Below are 25,159 nucleotides of genomic sequence, written 5' to 3'. Positions count from 1 at the left end.
TGTATTGTAATGCAAACAAAATATGTAAAACAAAAGAGGAAAAGTGCAATTTAGCAGAAAAATTAAGGATAATAAAAAGCTCGTTATTACGATTCTGAAACGGATAGCTTGTGCAAAGTTGAAGCAATTTCGCTGACTGCACCGCAGTTAGCATCATTCAAAACTTCATTGATAAAAGCTGCAACATCATTTTCACAGTTTTCAAATCTTTTTAGAAATGGATGCTCAAGCAGATCTTTGTATTTCGGACGTTCTTTGAAATTTTTCTTCAAACTAACATCAGAAATGGTATTTTCAAAATATTTTACACAAAAATAATTAAAAAAAAGAAGAACAAAAATAATACTTACCATAATTCTACAAAACTTTCAAATTCTTCGGAAAAATTCCTGTTAGGCAGTTTTGGCGGAGAATCCATGACAACTTGCTTCAATTGTTCAAATGGAGTTTTCCACTTTGAGTAAGGATGATTACCCGTGGCCACTTCTATCATTGTTATACCAAGACTCCAAACATCCGATCGGATGTCATAAGCGTGCTGGGCTTCATCGTGCGGATTAATTCTTTCTGGCTACAACACACAATATTTTATTCTAATCATCATACCAAAATCGAATAAATTATTTTAAAATATGTTAAAAACAAATTAAATATGGTATTAATTTTCAAAATTATCCATCAAGATTTACTTGAAAAAAAAAGAAATTATTAACGTTGCAAGAAAAAAAAATTTGTAATTTAATAATAACAGTATTAATAATAGCAGAATTGAAAATAAAACAAAATTACCGCCATGTATGGTTTGCAACCAGCATTTATCGTCTTGGCCAATGAGTCAGTTAGATGGCCACTGATGCCAAAGTCGCAAATTTTAATTTCTCCTTTTCGATTTAAAAGAACATTGCTAGGTTTTACATCCCGGTGCATCAAATTTAACTCCTGCTTCATGTAATGCAACGCTTCCACAATCTGAAAGAAACGTATACATATAGATGCATATTTATTTATTTGTCAGAAAATAAAAATTTTCAATACTGAACGCGCAATTTTGCATAAAACAAAATCTGGTATTATGCGTTTCTGGTCTACACACATGCGATAAAACTTATCCAACGACAAATCCATTGCTTCCATGCACAACCAAACGTCGCCTTCACGAAACATTGCTCCATAAAACTGCACCATATGTGGACAACTGCCACTTTTCATGCTTGTATTTAATTCGATTAACATTCGTTTTTGCTCTTCATCATTTACTGTTAAATGAATTCTCTAAAAGTAAAAATCACAAACTACTTTATAATAAACTACTGGTTGATAAAAATTATTTTAAAAGCTTGAAACGACAATACGTTGGTTATCCAGTCGACCCTCAACATTCGCGGTATGAACCGCAAATGACGAATTCCGCAAATAGTTGTCACTTCTATTCATACATCCCGCCGCTGATGCCTTATAATTATACGCAGTTGCCTGAAATCTGCAAGGAATAATATCATGGACCATCTACTGATGTGCATGTTAAATATTTATCCTGTATTTATTTTTTATTCGTTTTATTAAGTGTATAACAGTCAAAATCATTGCCAGAAGTGCATAGACCCTCCGGCTCATCTTTTTTAATAGTATATATATATATATTATTATATATATATTTTTAATAGTATATATATATATATATAAATTACGTGTTTACTCAAATTTTATATTATTTTCACGCTGCATGTTGCTAGCATGAAAGCGGACATTCTGCACTTCAAGACATGTCTGGACTAGTTGACCAGTCTGGAGCAAGCATCTGGAATCACGGAACCAGTGCTGACGTAAACCAACTTCCCGTTCGTAGCGCCTCCTTTCCCTTCAACCTAATGTTTTTATCTTTGTCATCTTAGCATTAGTAGCGGTAATTTAGCCTCTCAGTTTGGTTACGTCGTTATCACTACTGCTATGGTGTGGAACCTCATAAGCGAAAACAACCCTCCATTGAACGTGCAGATCCACAGCATACATACACACTAGGGTCTAAAAATAGGATTTATCTTTTTGCTGGTTTTGAAATCCGAAAATAATCAAATCTGCGAATGTTGAGGGCCGACTGCATTTTAAAGTTCAACATTTACATAAAATTACATTTATTTACCAGAAAAGGATAGTTTCCAGGTATTCAGAAATATTATTTGCGTTTACAAAATTCAAAAGAATATTTAAATTCAATTATCAATATACTGAAATTTAAACATGAATAAGTAGAGTCCTTTCAAAGTAATTTGAATCAATAATATGCAAGCTTTGAAAAATCAATATCATCGGGTTCTTAAGAATTCAATTATAACCAACTTTCTCAGCTACATCTTTAATTTGACAAAAATCAAACCAAATAAAGATAAATAAAACAAAAACGTAACAATACATTTGTTTATTAAAAGCTATAAAAACTGTGAAAAGATTATTTCATAACAATTATTAAACAAATCTGTGAATAAAACTTTCGAAGTAAAATATCAAATAAATGTCCCCTCTCCGTTAAAACTGACTGCAAGTAAACATATTTGAAAACTAATTTAACCTAATTCAAAAGCAAAAACCAGCAAAGCGTGCTTATTTATGTTAGAGAAAATTATCACTGAGTATTCAACTGTATCTAGACGTCAATTTGTTTATCAAAGATAAACGTGTTGCCACTGACTAAAAAGCTCAGTAAACAATAAGCAAATAAACAAGAAATTGTAAAATACTTTCACAGCAAAAACTGTATTTGAAGCAGAGTGCAGCATCGTTTCCACAATTCCATAGCTTCCACGACCGAGTTCTTTAATGCGAATAAGATCTTCAGCTCGAATTTCATACAAAGTGTCATTGATTTTGACCGAAAAATGGTCCTCTAAGTTTGCAGGGGGTTTGGGAACCGAGAATGGTGCGTTGGACACTGCAATTTTCGCAACATTGACTTTTCTTTTTGATTTAATTGCACCTGCAAAATAATTCAATCAAAACGACTACAAGAAAGCCCACCTTTTAGGACATTTACCAGGACAGTGAGCAGGCATGAAGCAGAATAATTAATTTAAAATAAAAAACAGTATTTCTTCAGAAATAGTAAATAAACAATTAAAAAATATAAAAAAATGACAAGCTATATCATCAAAACGTTCAAATGCTAATTTCATTAACATCATAGCAGTCTGTAACAAGTAATTGATATTTAAGTATTAAATTGTATTATTTTAGTTTATAAAATTTGAAGCATTCTTCATTTGCCATATTTTTTTTATTAAATTTATACTAAATTTTTTATATAAGTTTAAAAATAGGGTACAAAATATAATATAATATACAATAACAAATTATAATTTTCTGATAATATTCATTAATATGATAATGTAAGATGGTCTAACAGCAGTTGTTCATCATAAAACAAATTAATAGATTAATTTATTTTAAAATTTGTACATAAAATCCATGCTTCCTTATGACAAAACATGAAATTTAGTTCAAATGTTCGTATTTATTAAAAATAAAATTGCATTGCAGCAAGCATCAAACACATCTACAATTATTCATTCTGTGTTAAGAAAACTTCGATGCAGATGTTTTCATGAAATGCATCATCCAGCTGATTTCAAATTTACACGTATGCACACACAAATATGCAATGCTATTATTGTTTTTTTCAAAAAATTGCAATTATCCATGCATCAGCTTTCTTACAAAATGGGCTTATTTATTTGTGAAATGAAAATTATTTCAGGATTTATCATTACATTTGCAGTAGATTAAATTCCTGCACTTGTTATACAAATGTAAAAATTATTTAAAAACAAACAAGAAAAATGAACGTATTATTGTTTTTTAATTCTTAAATTTTTTTTGTCTGCAAACTAATTTTATATTTATCTGTTTGGTCGAATAAACTGAAAATATGAAATTTCAATAATCTAAAATGTAAGAAAATTAACAAAATGTAAAATAAATAAACATTTATGATGTAATATAGTAAACAATTTTTCCTATTTATTAAACACACAACTACAAGTACTAGCATCATTAATATTTACTAACTGTGATCGAAGATCAAAGCGACCGATCTATTTTTATCCTTGTTTCCAGGAAAAAATTATTACCTACACATGTTGCTAAACACTGTGAAGCAGTTTCATCAGAGAAAGCTAATGAAAAAAAAAAGAATATTTAAAATTTCATCTACAACAATCCAGTATTTGGTGTCAAATCCATGATCAGTTTCTGAACTGCACGAAATTGTGGCTTTCCAGCATCTTGAACAAGACCCAGCAGCACGCATTCATTTGTAGTCAACAAAGCACCAAGCCGTTCCAATTGTCTAAAAGCGAAAAATCTAAAGCCAACAAAAAAATCAATTAATTAACATAAAATAGAAGAACGAAAAACAATAGCACCTATCAACTCGGTTTCTGGATGATGTTGCATCAACGACAAGATGGACGTTGAAATTTTTTTCAAGCAAATCGATCGCTGTTTGATAAATGCAAACGTGAGCTTCAATACCGCACAATATAACCGTTTTGCGATCGGAAAATTGTGACTGGATGTGAGAAGCGACTTTGTCGCATTGCAGCATTGAGAAGCATGTTTTTTCAAACACGGGCACGTTGTATTTGACCAAATCTAATTCAGCGACAGTTTTGCCCAATCCTAATAGCAATTAGATGCTTGATAACGCTGTGAACAATTTTGAATGAAACAAAATATGCAAACCTTTCGGATATTGTTCCGTTGCCACAACAGGTACACCCAACAGTTTGGAACCTTCCAAAAGGCGCTGAGCCACTTGCACTATTTCCGGGAAAAAGTCGATTGTATTGCGAAATCGTTCTTGCATGTCACAGATGAGCAGCAATGAATTGCTTGCAGATAATTTTTGCAACATTTGTCGAGACATTTTTCAAATCAAAACAGCTTACAGTAAATTAATATAACTTGTAATAAATAGTTTCATTTATATCTTTTGGATTCTTAAATAAATCTTAATAAATAGGATTTAATTCAAAAAACGATGAAGGATGCCACCAAATCATTACCGTAAGAAATATGCTCATGTTTAATCTTAAAAAATTCTTTTATAAAATTCATTTCTAAAAAAATTAAAATACTTTATATAATCAATCAGGATCTTTAAAATACCTCAAAATAAATGCTGACACATAATTTCATTTTAGAGTTCCATTAACATAACTAATTCTATGTAAAAATTAAATTAAAACAACAAATAAATTGTTTTTTGAACATATAGCAAGTGAGTAAGTTTTAAAATATTTCAAGAGTGCATTTTCATTGATTAATTAAGGGTGGCATGCGAATATGTTAAAGATATTTTAATAGCACACAATATTTCATTTGTCAAATTTATAATTCAGAAATTTTTTAATTTTGAATTAAAGTGTTTAACACTTTACTGTTTCATTATTCTTTATTATAATCCAAATTTCCACATTCTAACGTGATTTTTTTCTGCTGTGGTGTACAGTATGCCAAATTTAATTTTTTCAACAATAAATTTTGCTTTTCTGAAATTTTATTTTTCTTTTAAATTATTGTATATTTTCAATACATCAATTATTTCCGATTGTTTTTCTTTATTAATTTTATATTTCCTCTTTTTCATGTTTTAAATGTGTTCATGTATGTTTATTTCAAGTTTTTTGCTGCTGGCGAAAGCGTAAGCAGCAAACATCTTGAGATTATCTTGAGTTATTTTGCATGCAATTGAAAATTTTATATTTTTTATATTATTAGTAATATACGCTTGATAAAGTTCTTATTCATATCGTAACTTTAGCTGAAAATTTTCTTCAACTGGCATGAATTTAATGAGATAATGCTTGAATAAAATGAAAATTGTATCATAATTTTTTTGCATGCTGTTTTATTTCAACTTAATTTTATCTAAATTGTGAATTGAACTTTAATTAAGCAGTTTAAGTTCTAGTAAACATCGGATGCATTGATTGCGCATGCATTTCTCATTAACGCGAGGAAGTCCATTTGTCAATAAGTAGTGTTCAACTTTAATTTGTATGGATTAGTTCGAATTTTGATGCCGTAGAGTTGCTTTTGTTTTTTCTTTGTCTGTGTGAATTTGATTGACTGTTGAGCATTTTTTATGTTGAATTTTGCTTTATTTAATGCGTGCAATTTTGTTTCATAATGCTTTTGTTTAATTGCTTTTACTGCGATGTAATTGCAATTGAAAACATTTCAAAATTATTCGATAATGTTTTGTTATTCTGTTAATAATTTATTTTAAGAGAAAAAAGTATGTTTATTTGTATTGTTTTCAGTGCTTCCAACATATTTCAGCAGGGCTCATTTTCTTCCTTTTCTCGACTTTGACAAGTCGCATGCACATGCAATGGGCTGCAGCGCAACTTCCAAACTTGTGAATAGCTAAATGCTTTTGTTGTTTTATTCATTCAGTTGTATTTGTGTTGTGTATTGTTTTTTTGAATTGTGTTTGAATATGGATTTTATGGTTTTTTGCACTGTTCGCACTCTTACTGAAAGCTTACTGCTGTAGGATATGAGTCGCAAAAGTGGAAAAGCTGTCGGAGTTCGGCCTGGCCGAAGTATGCTTCATTGGATGAATCACTGCCGCAACAGTTCGGATATGGCAAAGACCGGTGGGAAAATTTTGAACGTTACGACGGAAATGCTGAGAAAGCATTCAACATTGGACGATTTGTGGATAGCTATACAAGGTTGTTCTTTTTTTCTGAATGTTATTTTGCATTTTATCTTGTCCATTTAAGGTAAAGTTTACAACGTAACGCCATATGTTGATTTTCATCCAGGAGGTGCTGAAATATTGTTGCAAGCTGCTGGTTCAGATGGCACTGCCTTGTTTAATAAAGTAATTGTTCAATTTGGAATATGTGTCCTTTGTATAATAATACATAGGACATAATTAATGATCTAATTATTATTATTTTTGACGTACATATTTTTTGTTCATTGATTTATTCAAATTTTAACTTGTCTTACAGCATCATCCATGGGTAAACTTTGATTCCATTTTGAAAAATTGTTTTGTTGGATATTTAAATAAAATTTTTACACCAGGTATGTTGACTGAAAATTTTTATAAATATATTGATATATTTTCAAACTGAGAATTGAATTATTTTTATTTATTAGGCGAACATCAACTAGCTTCGAGTCAGTTTTTGAACTGTGGAAAAATTGTGGAAAAAGATATAAAGTTGAAATAAATTTATTTTTATTTTTCAACAATAATTGATCATTTATTTCAGATGCAGTTGGTGTAGAAAATTAGACAGTATTGAACTCTTGTTATGCACTGAAAGCCAAAAGCTTTTCACCGGGATGTGCATTGTGTGTGTAACATCAACAAGTGTTCATTTGATTATTCATTTGTGTAATCTTGATGTAATGTTCAACTGGGGTGAGCAAAGTATTCACTACATCTCATCTTATATATTTAAATTTTTTTTGTATTCATTTATATATTTCAAGATGTAATTTGCAAAACATGCCCAGTTGAAAGTAAAAGTGAGTTTTTATGATATTTAATTTTTTGAAAATTTCTAAATAGTCTGAATTTTCAGTAAATCAATGCACTGATGGACAAGTTCGAATTAATATTAAAACGTTGGAATCGATAATTCAAAATGGCGAGATTGTTAAAATATCGAAAGAAATTTCCAACAATGACAGTATATTTATTTAGTATTATTTAGTGGTGTTTGATTTGTCTATTTGATTTGATTTGAATTGTAGAATATCAATTTAAAATTTGTAAATTGGAAAAAATTGTCAAATTAGCAAAAGATATATTCATGTTCGTGCTTTTACTTCCGTTTGAGATTGCAGTCAATGTGACAATTGGTTGTCACATGTTTTGGCGATTGAATGATGAAAGTAAGTGCGAGTTGAGAATAAATAATTTGCTGTGATAATGATAATAATAATAATAATAATATATTGATATAATTGATAAAATTATCCGTTGTGTTTGATGTTGATAAATAAAATATGATCGATTTTCATTATGCAGAGATTAATAATGTCCAACGGCCGTATACTCCGGTACCAAAGTCGATGCATGAATTTGAAAATGAATCGTTCACCTGTTCGTTGTGCTTCATCATCAAACTTTACGACAATGGAGAGATGTCTTCATCTATCAAGCATCTTATGCAGGGTGATCAAGTTGAAATTAGTCGTCATTTTCCGTCCAACGCTTTCGATCTAGTGAAATTGCACAATGCTTCGAAATTGATTTTTTTGGCTGCCGGCACTGGACTGACTCCATTTTGCACTCTGACACCTTACAGTTTAAAATACACCACCACATCGTAATTAAAAAAATCATAAATCAATTTTTAAAATATGACAATAATTTTTTTTGTTTTATATTTTAGGGAAATTTTAATTTTAATTTTCAACGAACGCAAATGTGACATTTTTTTCGAAGAAGAGTTTCGTTTGCTTTCGGATCGCTATGCTAAACGGTGAGTACAATGAATTAATTGGGCAGTGTTGTTTTTATCTTTGCATGTTGCTCAAATAATTTTTGAATTTAGATTGAAAATTGTACGATTTCTCAGTAAGCCTGAAAAATCGGACTTGGAACAACGAGGTCGTGTTAGTAATGCAATTTTGCAAGAACACTTGCCAAAATTCCAAACCGACTATTACACTCTCATATGTGGTCCAAATGGTTTTTGTCAAGCTGCTGCCAAGTGAATTTTAATATGATTTTTTTTCTTTTAAATAATCAATATATAATACAAATTTCTAAAAATATGAAAATAATAATTGTTTATTTTATTGATTGACTGATTCAGTTATGTGAACTTATTATTTTTTATAGAATTCTTGAGCAGTTGAATTGGGAAGCAGATTCTATTCATATATTTTGAAACAGCTTTATCAACTTTTTTTTTGCTTTGGAGAAGAAATTCCAATTCTTTTCTTCTGCTTTGTCTATACTTTTATTCTGCAAAATTGTGTGAGCTGAAAGCTGGTAATTGCTTTTTCATTATTTTCATTGATTTATCGTCTACTTTAAGTGAAAGTTTAAGTTTTATTTAGGACCTGATTATTTAACGTTAACGTAACGTTGTCATTTATAAATGAATGACATTATCGTGAAATATGATGATAATAATTTTAAACTGACAACATTGTATAGCATTTGTTGTGATGTGAGAGAAAATGTTTTAAAAGAGCATCATCATCATCGTATTGCAATCGTACACCATCCATTTACTTACATATTGCACTTGAATGATGATGATCAAAGCATGATTAATCTACGAGTGTATTCAAATTTCAATTTTCAATAATCTTAATAAAAAGAATATTATTTTTTCATTTTAATTTTTCAAAATTAGACAATGTGATCAAAAATTTGTGTCATGTGATGGGATTTTTTTGTTTCAACTTCTATTCTAGCTTTTGTTCGTGTGTTATGAGTTGATTTGTACTATTTGTTCTTGATTTTCCAGATTGCGGTAATCACTGCCGGCACATCACCATATGACCTGAATTTTATGAGGTCATCGGGTGTACACTTTACTGTTCTACTAATTACCTGCCACTGGTGTTCGTTGTTGTTGCTTTTTTTATTTTATTTTTTGGAATATGCCCAGAGCTAGAAAAGGAAAATCAAAACGTGGTGGTAAAGGGTCGAAAAAAGGTGAGCAGTTAGTTAGTTCATTTATTTCACTGGAGATTGTTGTTCATTTGAAATGAATGATTCAGCTTATTGTGAAATTGTCATGTTTGTATGCAATTAATTGTTTGTGTATTAATAATAGTGTTTTAATGAAACTTTGTGAATTGATCTGTTGTAAACAAGCGAACTGCGATCAGCTGATTATTGAAACTTTTCCTCAGTAAAGAAATATTTCAAAAAATTGAGCAAGATGAATGAAGGAAACAAACGTAGTAGTAGTACTACTAGTATCAGTAGTAGTTGCTGTTGTTGTTGTTGTTGTTGTTTGTTTTAAATTATTTTTTTCTGCTTCAATTGTGTTTGTGTACGTGTTGTTTGAATTGAAAGCCGAACAAACATCTACCTGCAATTGTGTGATGTGTTGATGCTTTTATTTTTGTGAAAAGCAGGCGTTGTGACCAAATTTGATCCTGAAGGCGCCCTCCGGCATGGTTTCGACGGTTCCCTCCTGCCGCCGGCTCGTCAGACGGCGAGCATCTTTCGTCAGCCGGTAACAATCGTGACTACAAGTTCCAAGCATTCAAAGCCGGCGCCAGTTTCTGAAATCAAACGCAGCGTTGGACGCATGGACAAGCCGTTCCAGATGTTCGCGCTGAAGCGTCTTCAAGGCTTGCGCGCCACGTCCATTTCTACCGGCAATTTCATTGCACTGTCCGAACCTCTGGCACCGCCGTCAAAAATTATCCGTGAGAAATTTATAATATATCAGTAGAAGCGAGAAAAAGAAGAAGTATTTATTTATTTGTTTATTTATTTTTCTCCAAACAGCTGTTGGTCCAGGAATTGGCGGGGATGTTGCTTGTTTGAGTGTGGCCTACTCGTTGCAGCATCCGACGACAGGGTTGCCAATAACGGGCCAGACGGGACCAAAGAAATCACTGGATTCCAATCCAGGAGCGAATGTCAATCCTGATCAACCCCTTTTTCAAGTAATAAATAATATATGTTGCATGTTGTGTTTCGTTTTGGAACTTTGCACACTGATACGCAGAACTTTATTCAACTTTCAGGCCGTAGTTATTACCGAAGATGATGTATTATTGCAACAGAAGCGAGTTATTGATGCTCGTCGGCGACTGGAAGAAGCTCTAAAGCAGTTTGGTTAATATTATACATGTATTATTGTTGTGTTGTGATGTTCTCATTGAAAATGTATCTCATTTAAAACATCACTGCCTACATTGCTTTTTTACATGAAAGCAAATTGATTTTTTAAGAACATTTGTCAATATTTTTCATCATTTGAAGATGAGATGCTAGAATTGTGTATACATATATAAATGTATAGCTTTAATTCACTACAACAAGCTTTTCAGCAGTATGCATTGATTAAAGAAACATTGCAGCTTGCGGAACTGTTGTTTTGTAGTGAATTTTAAAAGAATTTTTACTCGCTCAGCTGTTGGTTTAAATATCGACAGTTGTATAACATTGCAGCAGATTGTTGCTTTTAAAAATTGCATTTCAAGTGATTAAGAAAGTGTTTTTCTCAAAAAAAATTGCCGTAAATTGTTATTATTAAAAAATAAGTTTAAAATAAAATTAAATGCTAACGGTGTAAAATGAAAATTTTTTAGTTTTCATTCAAACAACGAATAATTGCTGAATTACAGTATACCATATTAATTCTTGATTTTCTTTTTGTATGCTATGTGCTAATAATAAAAATTGGTATTGTTTAGCACGTGACTGGTTAGTAATTAATGCACCAAAAGGTTGATAATTTCAAGAAATAGAGTAGTATAAATTTTAAATAGTATATACTAAGAAGAGTGACCATTATTTGTCACGATTAACTAATGCAGGAATGAATTTTTGTTTTCTTTTTTGAATAATTAAAGAAATTGTTTCTCATCAGTTAGTGCAGTTCTGAAAAAGTTTGTATGCTTTTGTATATTGAACTGATTGATTGATTGATTGATTGATATGCATAATTTGACAGCATATGTAAGCTGATATTTTGAACACTGTACTGGTTTTACGTGAAATTATTATTGTCTTATACCATGATTATTTATTATTTTAAAAAACGATTTATCTTCGCAGTGTCTACTTTCAACTTTAATGTTTTGGCATTTGAGAATAATGCATAATTATTCACCAAAAAATATTTTTCTAATGATTTTGAATGTCACTGATGAATTGGTTTTTTAAGTTTTTAAATTTGCTTTTCTGTTTTAAAATTATTATTCGTTTTTATATTTTTGGTAGTTTGAAAGAAAAAATGGCAAGCAAAATTATCGATCCGGTAATGAGACGAAAATTGTTGGCCGACGGCGACGGCCAGGGGGACGAGCGGTGTTTGAATTTGATTGGCCAAGAGATTGTCGACTATTTCAACTGCCAAACAGTGGATTCGGTGAAGCGGGAAGAGATCAAGGATTTGCTTCGTCGAGCCGACATGGCAATGCTGAGATCGAGGTTGCTTCGGGAATCTTTGCTCAAAGAGTTGGAATATTTTCGCAATCTTGGTCGAGATTATGATAAACAACGGGCCGAACAGATGGAAATGGCCAAAAAATACCGCTCGGAAGTGGAATCGGCGAAATTGTTGCGCAAGCACCGGGAACAATGCCATCTGATGGCCCAGCTGATCAACCAATATCCAACCAGGGAGGAAAGTGAGCAGAAGAAGGCGGAACTTTTGAAAGAAGTCGAAGAAGCCAAGCGAAAAAGTCAAGAGCTGAAGCAGACGTTCGAATTGAGGAAAAATCAAATTCACCTGATGCTTCTGTCGATGACAGCTTTTACAAAAATTATCAAAGAATCCAAACGAAAAGTTCATTCCAAGCGTCGCTCTTGAAGTTTTTTTTTCTCTCATGACGAATTTATTATTATTATTATTGTTTTTTTTAATTTAAATAAATATTTTTTCAAACTGTTAAATCAACCTCCGGTCCGTGAGACAGAAAGAAGCGGCTCTGGATTTGAGCAGTCAGCCCTGGGCAGTGGAAGATTATCGTCTTAATGGTGAATGGACGGATGAAGCTATTTGAATTGAGCGGATTTCCCAACGGTATCATGTTTGTTTATCGAAGTCAGACAAACAGATTGTTTGTCAAAACTGGACCCTGCTTCCAGTGTACACTTGATCAAAGTGTTGATCATGAGCAAAGAACGTTCCGACGATGGGGATGCGCAAGTGAACTTGCCGCTTAGTCGTTGCCGACCTGTTTCTGGAGGCTTCAAATTCTGTTGACGTTTGCAATTTGATCAGCATTGAGTGTTGAAATAGCGGCAGCATCATGCTAACTGGACAACAGGCGGCTTTTCTTTTCTACTTCTATTTCATCTTTGCTGGTGAAAATTTCTTCCCTCATATTCAATGCCAGATATGGCCCCAGCCCAACATTCCCAGTTACTGGTCTCAATCCTTAGAACATGGTCGAACAGTTGAAAATAAAAATCAAAAAAGTGATTTCCAATTATAAATATATATACATATATTCATTCAGATTCATTAAAAAATAATCTCAAATATATTATTTTTTTTGTGCAAATTTGTTTATGCTTGTTCATTTATTCTTGAATAACGACATGCAGTGAGATTGTGAATAATCATCGAGAGAAATTTTGTAGATTTGGTGAGATTTTTTTATTTCCTCATTTTTTACTTATAGAAGAGTGGAAAAATTTGTATCAGTATGGAAAAGAAATGCACGATGCGGTGCTTGTGGATCGACCCAATCATGAAACTCAAATCGATTTGGATTTTTTCTTCCCCTACTACGGCTTTCGTTTCAATTACACATTCATTTCTCCGAATGGATTCATTTCTTTCGGTCGCTCCAAGTGGATTCAGCCGCCTTACACGTTCCCGAATCCCAAATGGCCAGAAAGGCAGGATCCTTCATTTATTGCACCCTTTCTGAGCAGGGCTACATTTCAATACACCGGCAGCACTCGAATAAGCAACGTCTGGTATCGTACTGTTCACAGGTGATTTTATGCAAATTTATTTGCCTCACCGAATGCAGCAGCATTTCAATCTTTAGAACCGTCGCTTCTTCTGGTGATGAAGTGAATTTTTACTCCAAAAAATCCCAGAATCAGGATGTGAATTTTTTGCATTCACAAACCGAAAAACCCAAATATCGCCGAATTCATTCTGGCTACGTTGAAGATGATCAACTCTTGGACTTGTTGACATCTGATTTGCAGGACGGTGTGAACGGTGCTAATGGATTTCGAGCTTTGCACGCGTTGATTGTCACGTGGGAACGTATGGCTTTCGGCGGTGCTCCGAAAATTGTCAACCTACAAGATTATGAAAATGCAAAACGTTGGGTATGAATGTGGTCAAAAGTTTTTTTGAAAAATTTTCAATATAATCGAATGTATATCAAAGATTTTAGAAAAAAATAACAAATTTATCTTTTAGCAAAATACATTTCAATTGGTCCTTTTAACAGATGAAATTCGAAGTTATACTATTTTCAATTATGCAACTTTGAATTGGACTTCATCCACCGACGCTGGCTCGTTGCGTGGTCGAGGTGGATATCAGTCTGCAATTGTGAGTTTCAAATCAGACGAAAATGGACCCAAGGGTTTAAAATGATATTCTACTTCAGGCAGGTTTCAATGGTGGGAATGGAACCGGATTCACCGCCATGCCGTACAGTGCAAGAGGGGAAATATTCAAATTGGCTACATTTTCTTCTGTCAGCATTCCTGGAAGATGGATGTACAGGGTTGACGAAGAAATTATTCGTGGTGGATGTAGCAATGCAAGTTCAGGTATGCTTTAATTTTGTTTTCATAAATATTTTTCATTTAAAAAAATATACCATTTTAAGGATACTTGGTAATTGCACCGGACAGAGGAACAATGTTGGGTGGAATAGCTGTCAATGTAACTGGACAGTGTTTGATGCCTCGAAACACGGTGCATGTTCTCTTTGACGAACTTGTCGTCATCTGCAGCAGGTTGAGCATTCATCGAGCACAATGTGTTCTTCCAAAATTTCACCGGGTCGGATTGGTTAGTGTTAAAATTTCATCCGATGGCGGTCGCACTTATCCGTACATTGGGATTTTTTATTTTGGTAATAATAACCACAAACAGAGACACACGCATTCACAGACACAACTTTTTGTCTTTGAAAATAATTTTTAAAATTACAACTTTAGCAATTTTACGAATTCCATATTTTCATGTAGTATTCGATTATTTGCTCTTTAGTACCTCCTGACAGAGCTGTTCCTGGTGTCGTTCTTCGGCGAGACGTTCTCAATTACCAGTTGAATGCTTTCGATAATCCTACACCGGATTTACTTTCAATTACGTGGTCTGCAAAGAATTTGACAAATATTCCAAATGCAAAAGTGACCATCGATTTATTCGGGTAAAGAAATTGTTTCGATCATTATTGTCTTTATAAACAGTTATGCTAACTTGTACAATTTGGTGTTTGTTGAATTTAAGGTATTGGGAAAATGCTGAAATGCATAAATTTGAACGCGTTGGAATAATAGCTGAAAATGTTAACAATGTTGGCTTTTATGAATTTTCCCCGAAAAAGCTTTCTAGACCTAAAGATCCTGCTTTGTTAGACAAGTGGAAAAATTATGACTTTGGTGTGGTGCGTGTTTCAGTCAAAGATCGTACAGATTTGGGGTAAATTTGAGATGTTTCAGTTATCACGATGAATATCCCCTTTTGCATGCCCTTTCATGTAACTTATATACTTCGCTGTAGAGTACTCTATTCCATGTTGACATCATTCAGTTGGTACTTTTTACGTGATTGGGAGAAAAATTTGGGACCTGATTGGGCATTGAAACGATGCATTGAATGGTATGAAAAAGACGGAAAGTGGCGAAATTTTTGGATGGATCTACAGCCGTGTCCTTGTACTCTTGATCAAGCTCTTTTTGACGTTGGCCGTTTTATGCCCTATTTGGAATGCGATATGAATGGTGATGGTGGCTGCTATTATCATCGTGGTTCTTCACACTGTGTCATGTCCACTCACGCAGCGTAATTTTTTCGAATCAATTTTTCAAACTGTATTCCATTCAACCGATGAATTATTTGATTCTAGTTGGAGTGGCGGTCAAACAGTGTGCTGTTATGATTTTGATGGCTGGCTGTTGCATTCGGATGATTTCGAAGATCTTGACGTACTTCGTTACTATAGTCCAGGCTTGCCATATCGGGCGCATATGTTTGGTTCATATCCTTATCAGATGCCGCCGTACATCCCGTCGTTGTCCAACTGGTTTCACGATTTAGCACCCTATCATATGTGCTGTCGATTCGCTGACAAGTGTTCATTTCTATTTTGGCGTCGTCAAACGCGCAGCTGTCAGGGATACATTCCACCAGCTGCAGGTGATATTCTTTCAGTATTTCGTTTAATAAATAATTAATTTACGTTAAATCGGTGAATCAAATAGTGAATAATTGATAATAATTATTTTTATTTACTCGTATGATTAATTTAAAAGTGATGCTAATATTTGAAAAATTAGTAACATTATTCAACACATTTCAGGATTCGCTTATGGTGGCGTCCATTTTATCACTTTTGATGGTGTAAAGTACCGTTTCAACGGCAAAGGTTACTATTTGTTGATGAAGAGTGATCATCCTCAGCATAAGCTTACGGTTCAAATTCGACTGGAGCAGCCGCCAAAAACAAGATGTATTTTTAGCCTTTATTTCAAAAGAAAAAAACTTTGATTTTTTAAGTCCATTTACAAAGCTTTTGTAATACTTTTTATTTTGATACGTTCATCGTGAACGTATTTTATTTTTTAATTTATTGAAGTTTACTCAGCTGTTGAGATTTATTTTTGAAATTTATTATTTTTTTCTCATATCAATTTTGCATATTTTTACCGATTTCAGGGGATGTTTATCCGAATTCCACCATAATCACGGGTGTGGCGTTGCGTGAAAATGATTCAGATGTAGTGCAAATTTTGGCAAGAAAAGAGTTTCGACGATGGCGTTATAAAACTGACGTATTTGTCAGAGGAATTCTACGTCACTTTGATACCTTTGACACAAAAGTTCAACAATTTAAAGGTATTTTATTGTTGTTTATTCTTTTTCGTACTTTCAATTGGTAGGAAAATTATACTGCATAAAACTGTTAAATGAAGTAAATGAAATTTATTGAAAATGAATTTGAATTTTCTCTGTGAATTTTTGACTATTTAAAAAAAGAAATAATATACAATATTAATAATGACAAATTTGAATTTGATTTTCCCAAATGAAATAGGTCTGAATGTTTGGAGTCCAGCTAGAAATTTTGACCAGTCCGAGATGCACATTCAACTTCTTAGCGGAGCTGGTGTTGTTGTTCGTGAAAAAAGTGGCATGTTGGATGTTACGGTCACTTTGCCAAATTCATTCATTCAATCATCAGCTGTGGTAATTTTTTAATTTAATTTAAATTTTAATAATTAATATGCTGTTTTATTTAAGCGAAAAGTTCGCTACAGCACTTACGGTTTGCTTGGTGTTTACAATGAGAATGCGGACGACGACTTGCAGCCTCCAAACACGAGGTACGTTCCAGTAAGCGGCAAGCAATGCTATGTTCTGCCGGATGCATCAACGGTGTATTATGAATTCGGTGAAAAATGTACGCATAATGGATTTTAATTTTATTTTTAATTTTTTTAAAATGTTGCTTCAATTTGAGGGAAAGTTGACGGCTCGAATGCGTTCATTGGTCCTGTGCTGTTCAATGATTTTTCTCAACCGTTGAACAATCCACTTTTGTTTTCCCAGTCGAATTACAGGCCTTCATTTGATGATTTGGAAATTAGAGGAAAAGCAGCACTGGAAATCAGAGACGACGACATTCAACGTGCTTGTCAAAATAACGTTCCATGCAAGCAGATGTTTGTCAGCACTGGTGTGAAAACGTGGGCAATTTATACTAAAAGTGCCGAAGAACAATTTTTATCCATTCAAGCTTCCGGCTCTAAGAAATGTATGAATTTTATATATCTGTATTTGTTTTTTTTATAAAAGTGAAGCAGAACATGTATAATTTTTACTTAAGTTTTTTTTGATACTAAAATCTTTTTCAATATTAAACTGTAGAAATTATTGTAGGGTATTCATTATTGTAGGGTTGAGCTGTGGTCCTCTTTGGAAAGCTGTTGGTGCTGTGAAAATGCCACCAGGAAATAATTATTTAAGCGGTGTGACGGTTACGTTTTCGTGTCGACCAGAATACTTTTTGCATGGAACAATCCAAAGAACCTGCGTTAATGGAACATGGACTCCAGGCTGGCATGTTTGGTGCAGAAGTATTTTACTTTTTAATATGAACATACAGCACGATATTATTTGTATAATTTTGATTTGTAAATTAATACTAATACTAAATACAAGTTCTTTTAATTTATCGTGTAAAATTTGTTTTTCTATCATTTTATTTTTCGTGGTTGTTTCAGCAAAATCAGAAGAGTATGCATTGAAATGGACGACTGGTATTTTGTCCACATTGCTTTTCCTTATGTTTTTCTTTTCAATTTTCTACTATTGCTATCGAGTGCACTGGCTACCCAAATACAGACAACGTATGGCTGGCAACAAATGTCAGACTGATCAGATAAAATTGCCCAAAGTTTTGCAAAATCACAGCATCCCACTCAAAAGTAAGCTTTTTTACAATAACATAAACAATTTTTTAAATATAAATACACAAAACATCATGTAGTCATTCATATAAGTTTGTCCGTTGATAAAAATTGTTTCGACTGATATATAAAATGATTAATTTCGAAATGTTTGTGTTATTTTAGCTTATTTAAAATCCGAAGCTGGTCGATAACTGTTGGATCAATTTTGTTCATTGAAAATTATGAGGACAAAGAAGAAAAATAATTCTCTGTTATATATATATGATTTTTAAGTTTATTTTGAAATTTTACTGGTTGTTCAACTTTTTTTTGGTAAATTTGCCCGCATTTACTGGTAAAGTTATTAAAATATAACCGATTCCTGAACTAATGACATATGCAGTGATTCTTTCCAACTTGTATACTTTTACCAGATAGAAAGAAAACTGCTTTATTTATTTATTATTATTTATTAGAATTGCGTTGCTTCTATGTTTGAAGACTGATATTAAGATATTTTGCAAAAACGAATAAAACGCATTGAAATACATTTGTTTAACTACTTTAGCATTCACTTTTCACAGTTTGGTTTTCAAAAGTTATCGATAATAATATATATTATATCCAAATATTTTTGTGTTTGTGTGCTTGTACTGTTGTAATAGGAAAACTGAATTTAGTTGAAGCATCCAGAATTAATACGAGTGTTGAAGCGGTTAGTTTGAATGGACTGTGCAACACAAAATTACAGTTCCTTAGTCCTGAGTGTCAGTTTTATTTCTATTAAATTATTCTGGACAGAAAATTTGTCAACATTAAAATTTTATGTATTTGTGAACCTTGCTGTGTTTTACTCATAACTTTAAAAACAGCAGCTTTATTTAAACTAAAATCAATTTAAAATAAGCTAAACTATAGATTAAAGGGAATGTTTAAAGTGTTGTTCGAGTGTCAGTTTTCAAAAAAAAGCTTACATTAAACTGAAACAGTAGCTGAGAAAGAACACACTGCTGCGTTGACTTTTCTTTTCAAGTAATTTTAGTAAGTATTTGATGAATAACATGGATTCCTCAAATACAAACTCGAATCGTGATGAAACCACTGCCGTTGGCAACGTTACTGATGTTATGAATGTATGCAAATCATCGCAAAATAGCCGATGCATACCTCTGGGAGAGTATGTTCAGAAAAATGAAGCACTACTTGAAAATCGATTTAAAAAAGTAAGCTTCTTTTTTTTGTAATTATTATAAACAATGAATCAAATAACTAAATCGTCAAATTTAGAGTGCTAAACTGGGAACAATGCTTGGAGTGTTTTTGCCAACAATTCAAAACATATTTGGAGTCATCATGTTCATTCGTTTGCATTGGATTGTTGGAATGGCCGGCTTGATTCAATCGTTGATTATTGTTTCGATGTGCTCTTTTCTGGTAAAATCAGTTTTCAAAAGTGTTCGAAGCAGATGTTATGTGTTGCTTCAATTGTTCTGTTTAGACATTTTTAACCAGCATCTCTTTGTCAGCAATTGCAACCAATGGAGTTTTTGAAGGTTTGAAATTTTGAAAAGTTTCCAAATCAAAAACAACTGAAATGTTGATTTGTTTCATAACAAATTTAGAAGGCGGTCCGTATTTTGTAATTTCTCGGAATCTGAGTCCAGAATTTGGAGCTTCAATTGGAATACTATTCTTCTTAGCCAATGCAGTCGCCACGGCTATGTACGTTGTTGGTCATGTGGAGGTGTTTTTGGTAAGTGAAATTCCCACCCCCCTCCCCTCTTCCACTATTTCGGTGTCTCGGAAAATAATCTTTTAAATTAAGACGTACGTGGCTCAAGATTTGCCTCAATTCGGCACCGCCCTGCTAAGAACCGATGAGGAAATGGCAAACAATTTTCGAATTTATGGGACAATTCTGCTGCTGATCATCGTTTGCATTGCCGCATGCGGTGTAAAAGTTACGCAGACGTTTGCCCCGATTAGTTTATTCTGTGTGATCATATCCATCATTGGCGTCTACACAGGATCATTTGTTTACAACAACACCGACAGTGATAGGTAATTCAATTTATATAATTATTAGGCAAATTTTTGAAATAAATATTTAATAATAGGAAAATTTTTTAATTTTTGTATTTTGAAAATAAATTTGCACTTCGGAAGATTTTAAATAAAGTTGAATGGAAATTTTTTCATTTATAACTTGAATAATAATATTTATTTTTAATTTTTAAATGTAATTTTGAAAAGTGAATATTTCAGAATATGCATGGTTGGTGACAAAGCAATTAAACGTTTGCCTCTGATAGTGAACGGCACAATTGATTCAAGTTGCACCAAAGAAGAAAACGGTACTTTGTGGAACTTATACTGCGGAGTCAACAGTTCTGGAAATGGCACTACTTGTGATCCTTACTTTTTGAATCACAACGTAACTTTACGCATCGTTCGTCATGGCATGCTTTCACAGCATTACAAAAGTAAGATACTTGAATATCTGTGACATGTTTATATATAATATTCGCATGAAATAGACAATTTGCACTCATATTACATGAAAGCTGGCGAGGCTGCTCCTGGAGAGAAAGGGTTATCTGGCGTTGAAGTAACACAGGATATTACATCTACGTTTTACACTCTTTTGGCCATATATTTTCCAGCTGTTACTGGAATAATGACTGGATGCAATTTATCAGGTAAAATGTGAATTTTTTTACGCAGAAATCTATTGACATTTCAGGCAATTGATTAAATTAACAATCTAAGAGACAATTATCTTTGATAAAAGCAGTCTTAAGTCATAAGCCATGCATTTCATATAATTTAATTTTGATCATTTATTTGTTTTGTCTGTTTTTATTATTTTTACTAAAAATTTCCATTTCAGGTGATTTGGCAGATCCTCAACATTCTATTCCGGTTGGCACTATTGCAGCCCAGTTGACTACTTCTTTTGTTTTCATTTCTTATACACTGTTTTACGGAACGGCAATAGACAGAGCTCTTCTGATGGATAAGTAAATGAGAATTTTAATTTAAATCAATTATTTTTATTTTCATGAAGTAAATACACATGATTGTTCAAAGGTATGGTGAAAGTTTGGGTGGTAGTCTTGTGTCTGGTCAGCTTTCATGGCCAACAGAATGGCTAGTTGTCGTAGGTTGTTTGGCATCAACGTTTGGAGCCGGTTTACAATCGCTATTCAGTAAGTTCTATTTTAATGCTATTGAAACAAACTGTATGCTTACAAATAATTGAAATTACTTTTTTTCAAATTAAAATTTCAATTCTTCAAAGTTATACTGTTGTTGTAGGTGCGGCTAGATTAATTCAAGCAGTAGCGAAAGATAATCTTGTGGCAAAGTTGCAATCTTTTGGAAAAGTTACAAGCAAAAATGAACCATGTCGTGCATTGTTGTTATCGGCTTTCATTGCTGAATTGACCATTTTGATCGGAGCCGTTGACCACATTGCTCCAATAGTGGACTTTTTCTTTCTGATTTGTTATTGTTTTATCAATATTGCCTGCACTTTGCAAACACTCTTGAAAATGCCAAACTGGCGTCCACGTTTCAAATATTATCATTGGACACTTTCACTGCTTGGAGCAATATTAGGGTTCTTCATTATGTTTAGCACTCATTTTGACTATGCGGTTATTGTGTTAGTCATGTGCTTGTGCATATATAAATATGTCGAATACCACGGGTGAATTTAAAAAATTAATATCTTTAATTAATTATTTTAAATATCCATATTTAGGGAAAAAAAAGAATGGGGTCACGGAACAGAAGGTTTCCGTTTTACTACTGCTCATTATGTTTTAGCAAAGCTTGAAGATAAAGATATGCATCCCAAAAATTGGAGGTTTATACGTTTTTTATAACATTGCTTATAAATAGTAGTAAAAGAAAAATCTTTTTTAGACCTCACGTATTGCTCTTTATAAAACCGGATAAAACGAAGGAACAGATAATGAAAGACCCTGCCCTTTTGTTTGCTGCGGCACTTGAAGAAGGTGGTGGTTTCCTAATGCTTACTACATTTATTGAAATGAAAGAAGAAAATGATACCACGAACCAATTGATATCTGCCGAAACTGCAGTAAGATTTGATAAATTTTAACCGATGATCTGATTTTAGTGATTTTTAAATGATGAACGTTTTGAAATTTCATATTAAAATGTTAATTTAGAAACTAAAAGATGTGTTGAAAACGATGAAAATTAAAGCATACGTTCGTGTTATTCCTTGTAAAGATGTAGGGGAAGCAGTATGGATTCACACACTTGGAGCAGGAATTGGAGGACTTCGTCCAAATATTATTATTACTGACTGGCCTCACCGCCTTAAAACATGGAAAATGACGAATGTAAAATATTGGGACTTTCTTTGTACGTATACTGCTGACTATATATATATATTTTTAACTAATTTATTTTTATTTATTTATTCATTTATACAAGCATAATTAACAGTGCTTTTATCATTTTTAATTTATTAATATTATTACAGATTCGCTATTTTATCGATGTACAGCATCCAAATCTTTGATTATACCAAAAGGACATATTCCTAGTCTGAATGAAACTTTAAGCGGAAATATTGATGTTTGGTGGCTTGCGCACGATGGTGGGATGCAGGTAATGTTAACAGTTTTATTGAAGTAAGTCATCTGCATATTATTTTTACATCCTTATTCAAATTTATGATAATTTATTTTATTTTATTTTATTTTATTTTACTTACTTTCTTTATTTAATGCACTGAGTTAAACTGAATAAGAAGCATATAAAATTATTAATAATAATAGTGTTAAACAGTTGCGAAATATAGGTCATTTTTAAAAGTAATGCAACGCAAATAAAACAAGCAAAATAAATTTAGCAAAATTCTAAAATTTATAAAGTTTTGTGAAATTTTTAGCGTTTTGAAGCATTTTAAAATTGAATCAAAATTTTTGATTTTCATAAATTTCAGAAAGCACAGAATTTGGAAAAATTGTAAAGTTCGAATATATGCTGTCGTTAATCATGGAGAAAATCTTAGGACAATTCATGACCAGTTGAAAAAATGGGTTTATAATTTGAGAATTGATGCAAAAGTTGAAGTTGTGGAAATGCCGCTATTGAAATACGATCAGAACGATGAAGTTAAAAATTTTCTTTCAACTCGTAGAAAATTGGCTGCTGAACTTGGTTTGGAAGTATATATTTTAACTTACTTTAAATTAAAAAATCTTTAGAATTACAAAAAAAACATTTAATTACTATGTTATGTATAGCAAGGGGATGAGAAAAAAGCAAAAGAGGAAACAGATCAAGTGCTCGATACTAAAGATGCAGAAAACCAAGGAAGTATGGCATTTTTTTGATTTAGTTTAGTATATGAAATTGTATTTCAATTAAATAAACTAAATTAAATATATTTAGTTGATATATTATTTATATTGTGAAGAGTTTTCCAATTACTTTTTCATAATTAACAAACTTACAAACTTTTTTGTTATACATTTTACATTTTTTAAGGTGAAAGTTCTGAAGAAAGTACGATTAGCTTTGATGAAGCTATCAAGTAAGTGAGAAACTTATTAGATTGTGATTTGTTAGTTTAAACTATAAATCTTTTGAATTTATTTTCCACAAAAAAGGAAACATAAGAAATAAAAAACTTATTGTTTAGAGATGAAAATGTTACTTGGAAAACAATCGAGAAGCGTTTCCTTTTATCAGTTTATTTGAATGAATTGATGCGTCGTGAATCTGGCGAATCGCGTTTATTGATAATTAATTTGCCTGAACCTCCATCTAATAAGCAGTTCATGCCAATATATCTGGATTACGTGGACACTCTCACTACTAAATTGAAAGCTGTGATTTTGGTCCGTGGAACTCAAAAAGATGTTATCACTATTTTCTCTTGAGATATTTTACTTCATTAATTCATTTCATACTTATTTATTTAATTATAATTATATACTTTGATTTTTTAGGAAAAAATATTATTAAGTTTAAAAGATTGAATTAGATATCATTTCAGTGTTCATCGTCAGTTTATAGAATTATCAATTTCTTTTTGTCATTATTTGTAATAAATTTATTTTAATAAAGTTATTTCTTTTTTAACTGACTATTATTTTCTTTATATTGAATCTCAGAAGGATAGTTTTAGCATAATTTTTCAACCTTCAAATTTTTACCTTATTTCTTTATTCATTTTACCCAGAACTTTATTAACATTACATGCACAAAATATTTTTATTAATAAAGACAATCATTTGACCCATTTAGTAGTTTTACTTTTGAAATCAGAAATTTTCAAGCGAAAACTAATCATGTAGCCATGACAATGACAATTTCTTGACAAGTATTAACATGCTTTTGACATGCTAATTTTTATGCTGTTAATGAACCTTATTAATACTGTTTTCAAAAACTTGATACAAATGAAAATATAACTTTATTTAAATAAATAATAAATAGGCTCTAATTAGGGTATTAATTTTTCGATACTGATTATTAGTATTTTTAATTAACAACAGGCCAAAAGAGTGAAATGAAGTCATAACAGCAAAAAGTCCTTTTTGTGTTGTAGCACATATCAGTTAACTTTGACAGTATGTCAAAATTGTGCAATGAAACAAAATAAATTTTCCAGTGGAATTTCAGAAAATTCGGCTACTTTTAAAAGAATGTTTGCCGTTTCTTTAAACTACAGGTATTTTGGAATTAAGCTGCTTTTATTAACCTTCCACAAATCAACCAGTCTTGCAAAATAAATAAAAATAGCACGATTAATCGCTGCTGTACCATAAGCATCTACTGTCA

General features: G+C 32.1%; 5 protein-coding genes across 5 annotated transcripts; 4 read left to right on the top strand and 1 right to left on the bottom strand.

The window, feature by feature from the left end:
- Positions 1-86: 86 nt before the first annotated feature.
- Tsp_02206 (dual specificity mitogen-activated protein kinase kinase 3) lies at positions 87-4,918 on the bottom strand. The gene is made up of 6 exons (XM_003377961.1): positions 4,735-4,918; positions 2,736-2,971; positions 1,036-1,272; positions 790-969; positions 351-571; positions 87-273 (listed from the first exon to the last, which is right to left on the bottom strand). Exons 1-6 carry the CDS (start codon positions 4,916-4,918, stop codon positions 87-89), a joined length of 1,245 nt encoding a protein of 414 aa, XP_003378009.1.
- A 1,638-nt stretch (positions 4,919-6,556) lies between these two features.
- On the top strand, positions 6,557-8,918 carry Tsp_02207 (cytochrome b5 reductase 4). The gene is made up of 12 exons (XM_003377960.1): positions 6,557-6,734; positions 6,786-6,886; positions 7,020-7,095; positions 7,171-7,234; positions 7,287-7,447; positions 7,510-7,545; positions 7,602-7,709; positions 7,774-7,914; positions 8,051-8,351; positions 8,418-8,507; positions 8,580-8,738; positions 8,870-8,918. Exons 1-12 carry the CDS (start codon positions 6,557-6,559, stop codon positions 8,916-8,918), a joined length of 1,464 nt encoding a protein of 487 aa, XP_003378008.1.
- Positions 8,919-9,642: 724 nt separating this feature from the next.
- Positions 9,643-10,842, top strand: Tsp_02208 (methyl-CpG-binding domain protein 3). Its single transcript, XM_003377959.1, has 4 exons — positions 9,643-9,697; positions 10,126-10,422; positions 10,505-10,665; positions 10,747-10,842. The coding sequence occupies exons 1-4, from the start codon at positions 9,643-9,645 to the stop codon at positions 10,840-10,842; spliced, it is 609 nt and encodes a 202-aa protein (XP_003378007.1).
- A 1,118-nt stretch (positions 10,843-11,960) lies between these two features.
- Positions 11,961-18,540, top strand: Tsp_02209 (putative von Willebrand factor type D domain protein). Its single transcript, XM_003377958.1, has 17 exons — positions 11,961-12,357; positions 13,357-13,675; positions 13,732-14,023; positions 14,118-14,252; positions 14,311-14,476; positions 14,536-14,720; positions 14,900-15,084; positions 15,468-15,719; positions 15,784-16,073; positions 16,237-16,386; positions 16,593-16,772; positions 16,993-17,120; positions 17,178-17,260; positions 17,498-17,691; positions 17,834-18,013; positions 18,161-18,364; positions 18,512-18,540. Exons 1-17 carry the CDS (start codon positions 11,961-11,963, stop codon positions 18,538-18,540), a joined length of 3,369 nt encoding a protein of 1,122 aa, XP_003378006.1.
- An 849-nt stretch (positions 18,541-19,389) lies between these two features.
- Tsp_02210 (amino acid permease family protein) lies at positions 19,390-24,255 on the top strand. Its single transcript, XM_003377957.1, has 17 exons — positions 19,390-19,551; positions 19,616-19,762; positions 19,827-19,881; positions 19,951-20,081; positions 20,154-20,389; positions 20,594-20,811; positions 20,866-21,027; positions 21,219-21,348; positions 21,419-21,537; positions 21,647-21,995; positions 22,259-22,436; positions 22,528-22,726; positions 22,872-22,998; positions 23,313-23,538; positions 23,617-23,689; positions 23,861-23,906; positions 24,015-24,255. The coding sequence occupies exons 1-17, from the start codon at positions 19,390-19,392 to the stop codon at positions 24,253-24,255; spliced, it is 2,799 nt and encodes a 932-aa protein (XP_003378005.1).
- The last annotated feature ends 904 nt before the right edge of the window (positions 24,256-25,159 follow it).

Source organism: Trichinella spiralis (assembly GCF_000181795.1).
Source record: "Trichinella spiralis strain ISS 195 chromosome Unknown Scfld4, whole genome shotgun sequence".
NCBI classification, from domain to species: Eukaryota; Metazoa; Nematoda; class Enoplea; order Trichinellida; family Trichinellidae; genus Trichinella; species Trichinella spiralis.
This window is presented reverse-complemented; position numbering and strand designations above follow the sequence as displayed.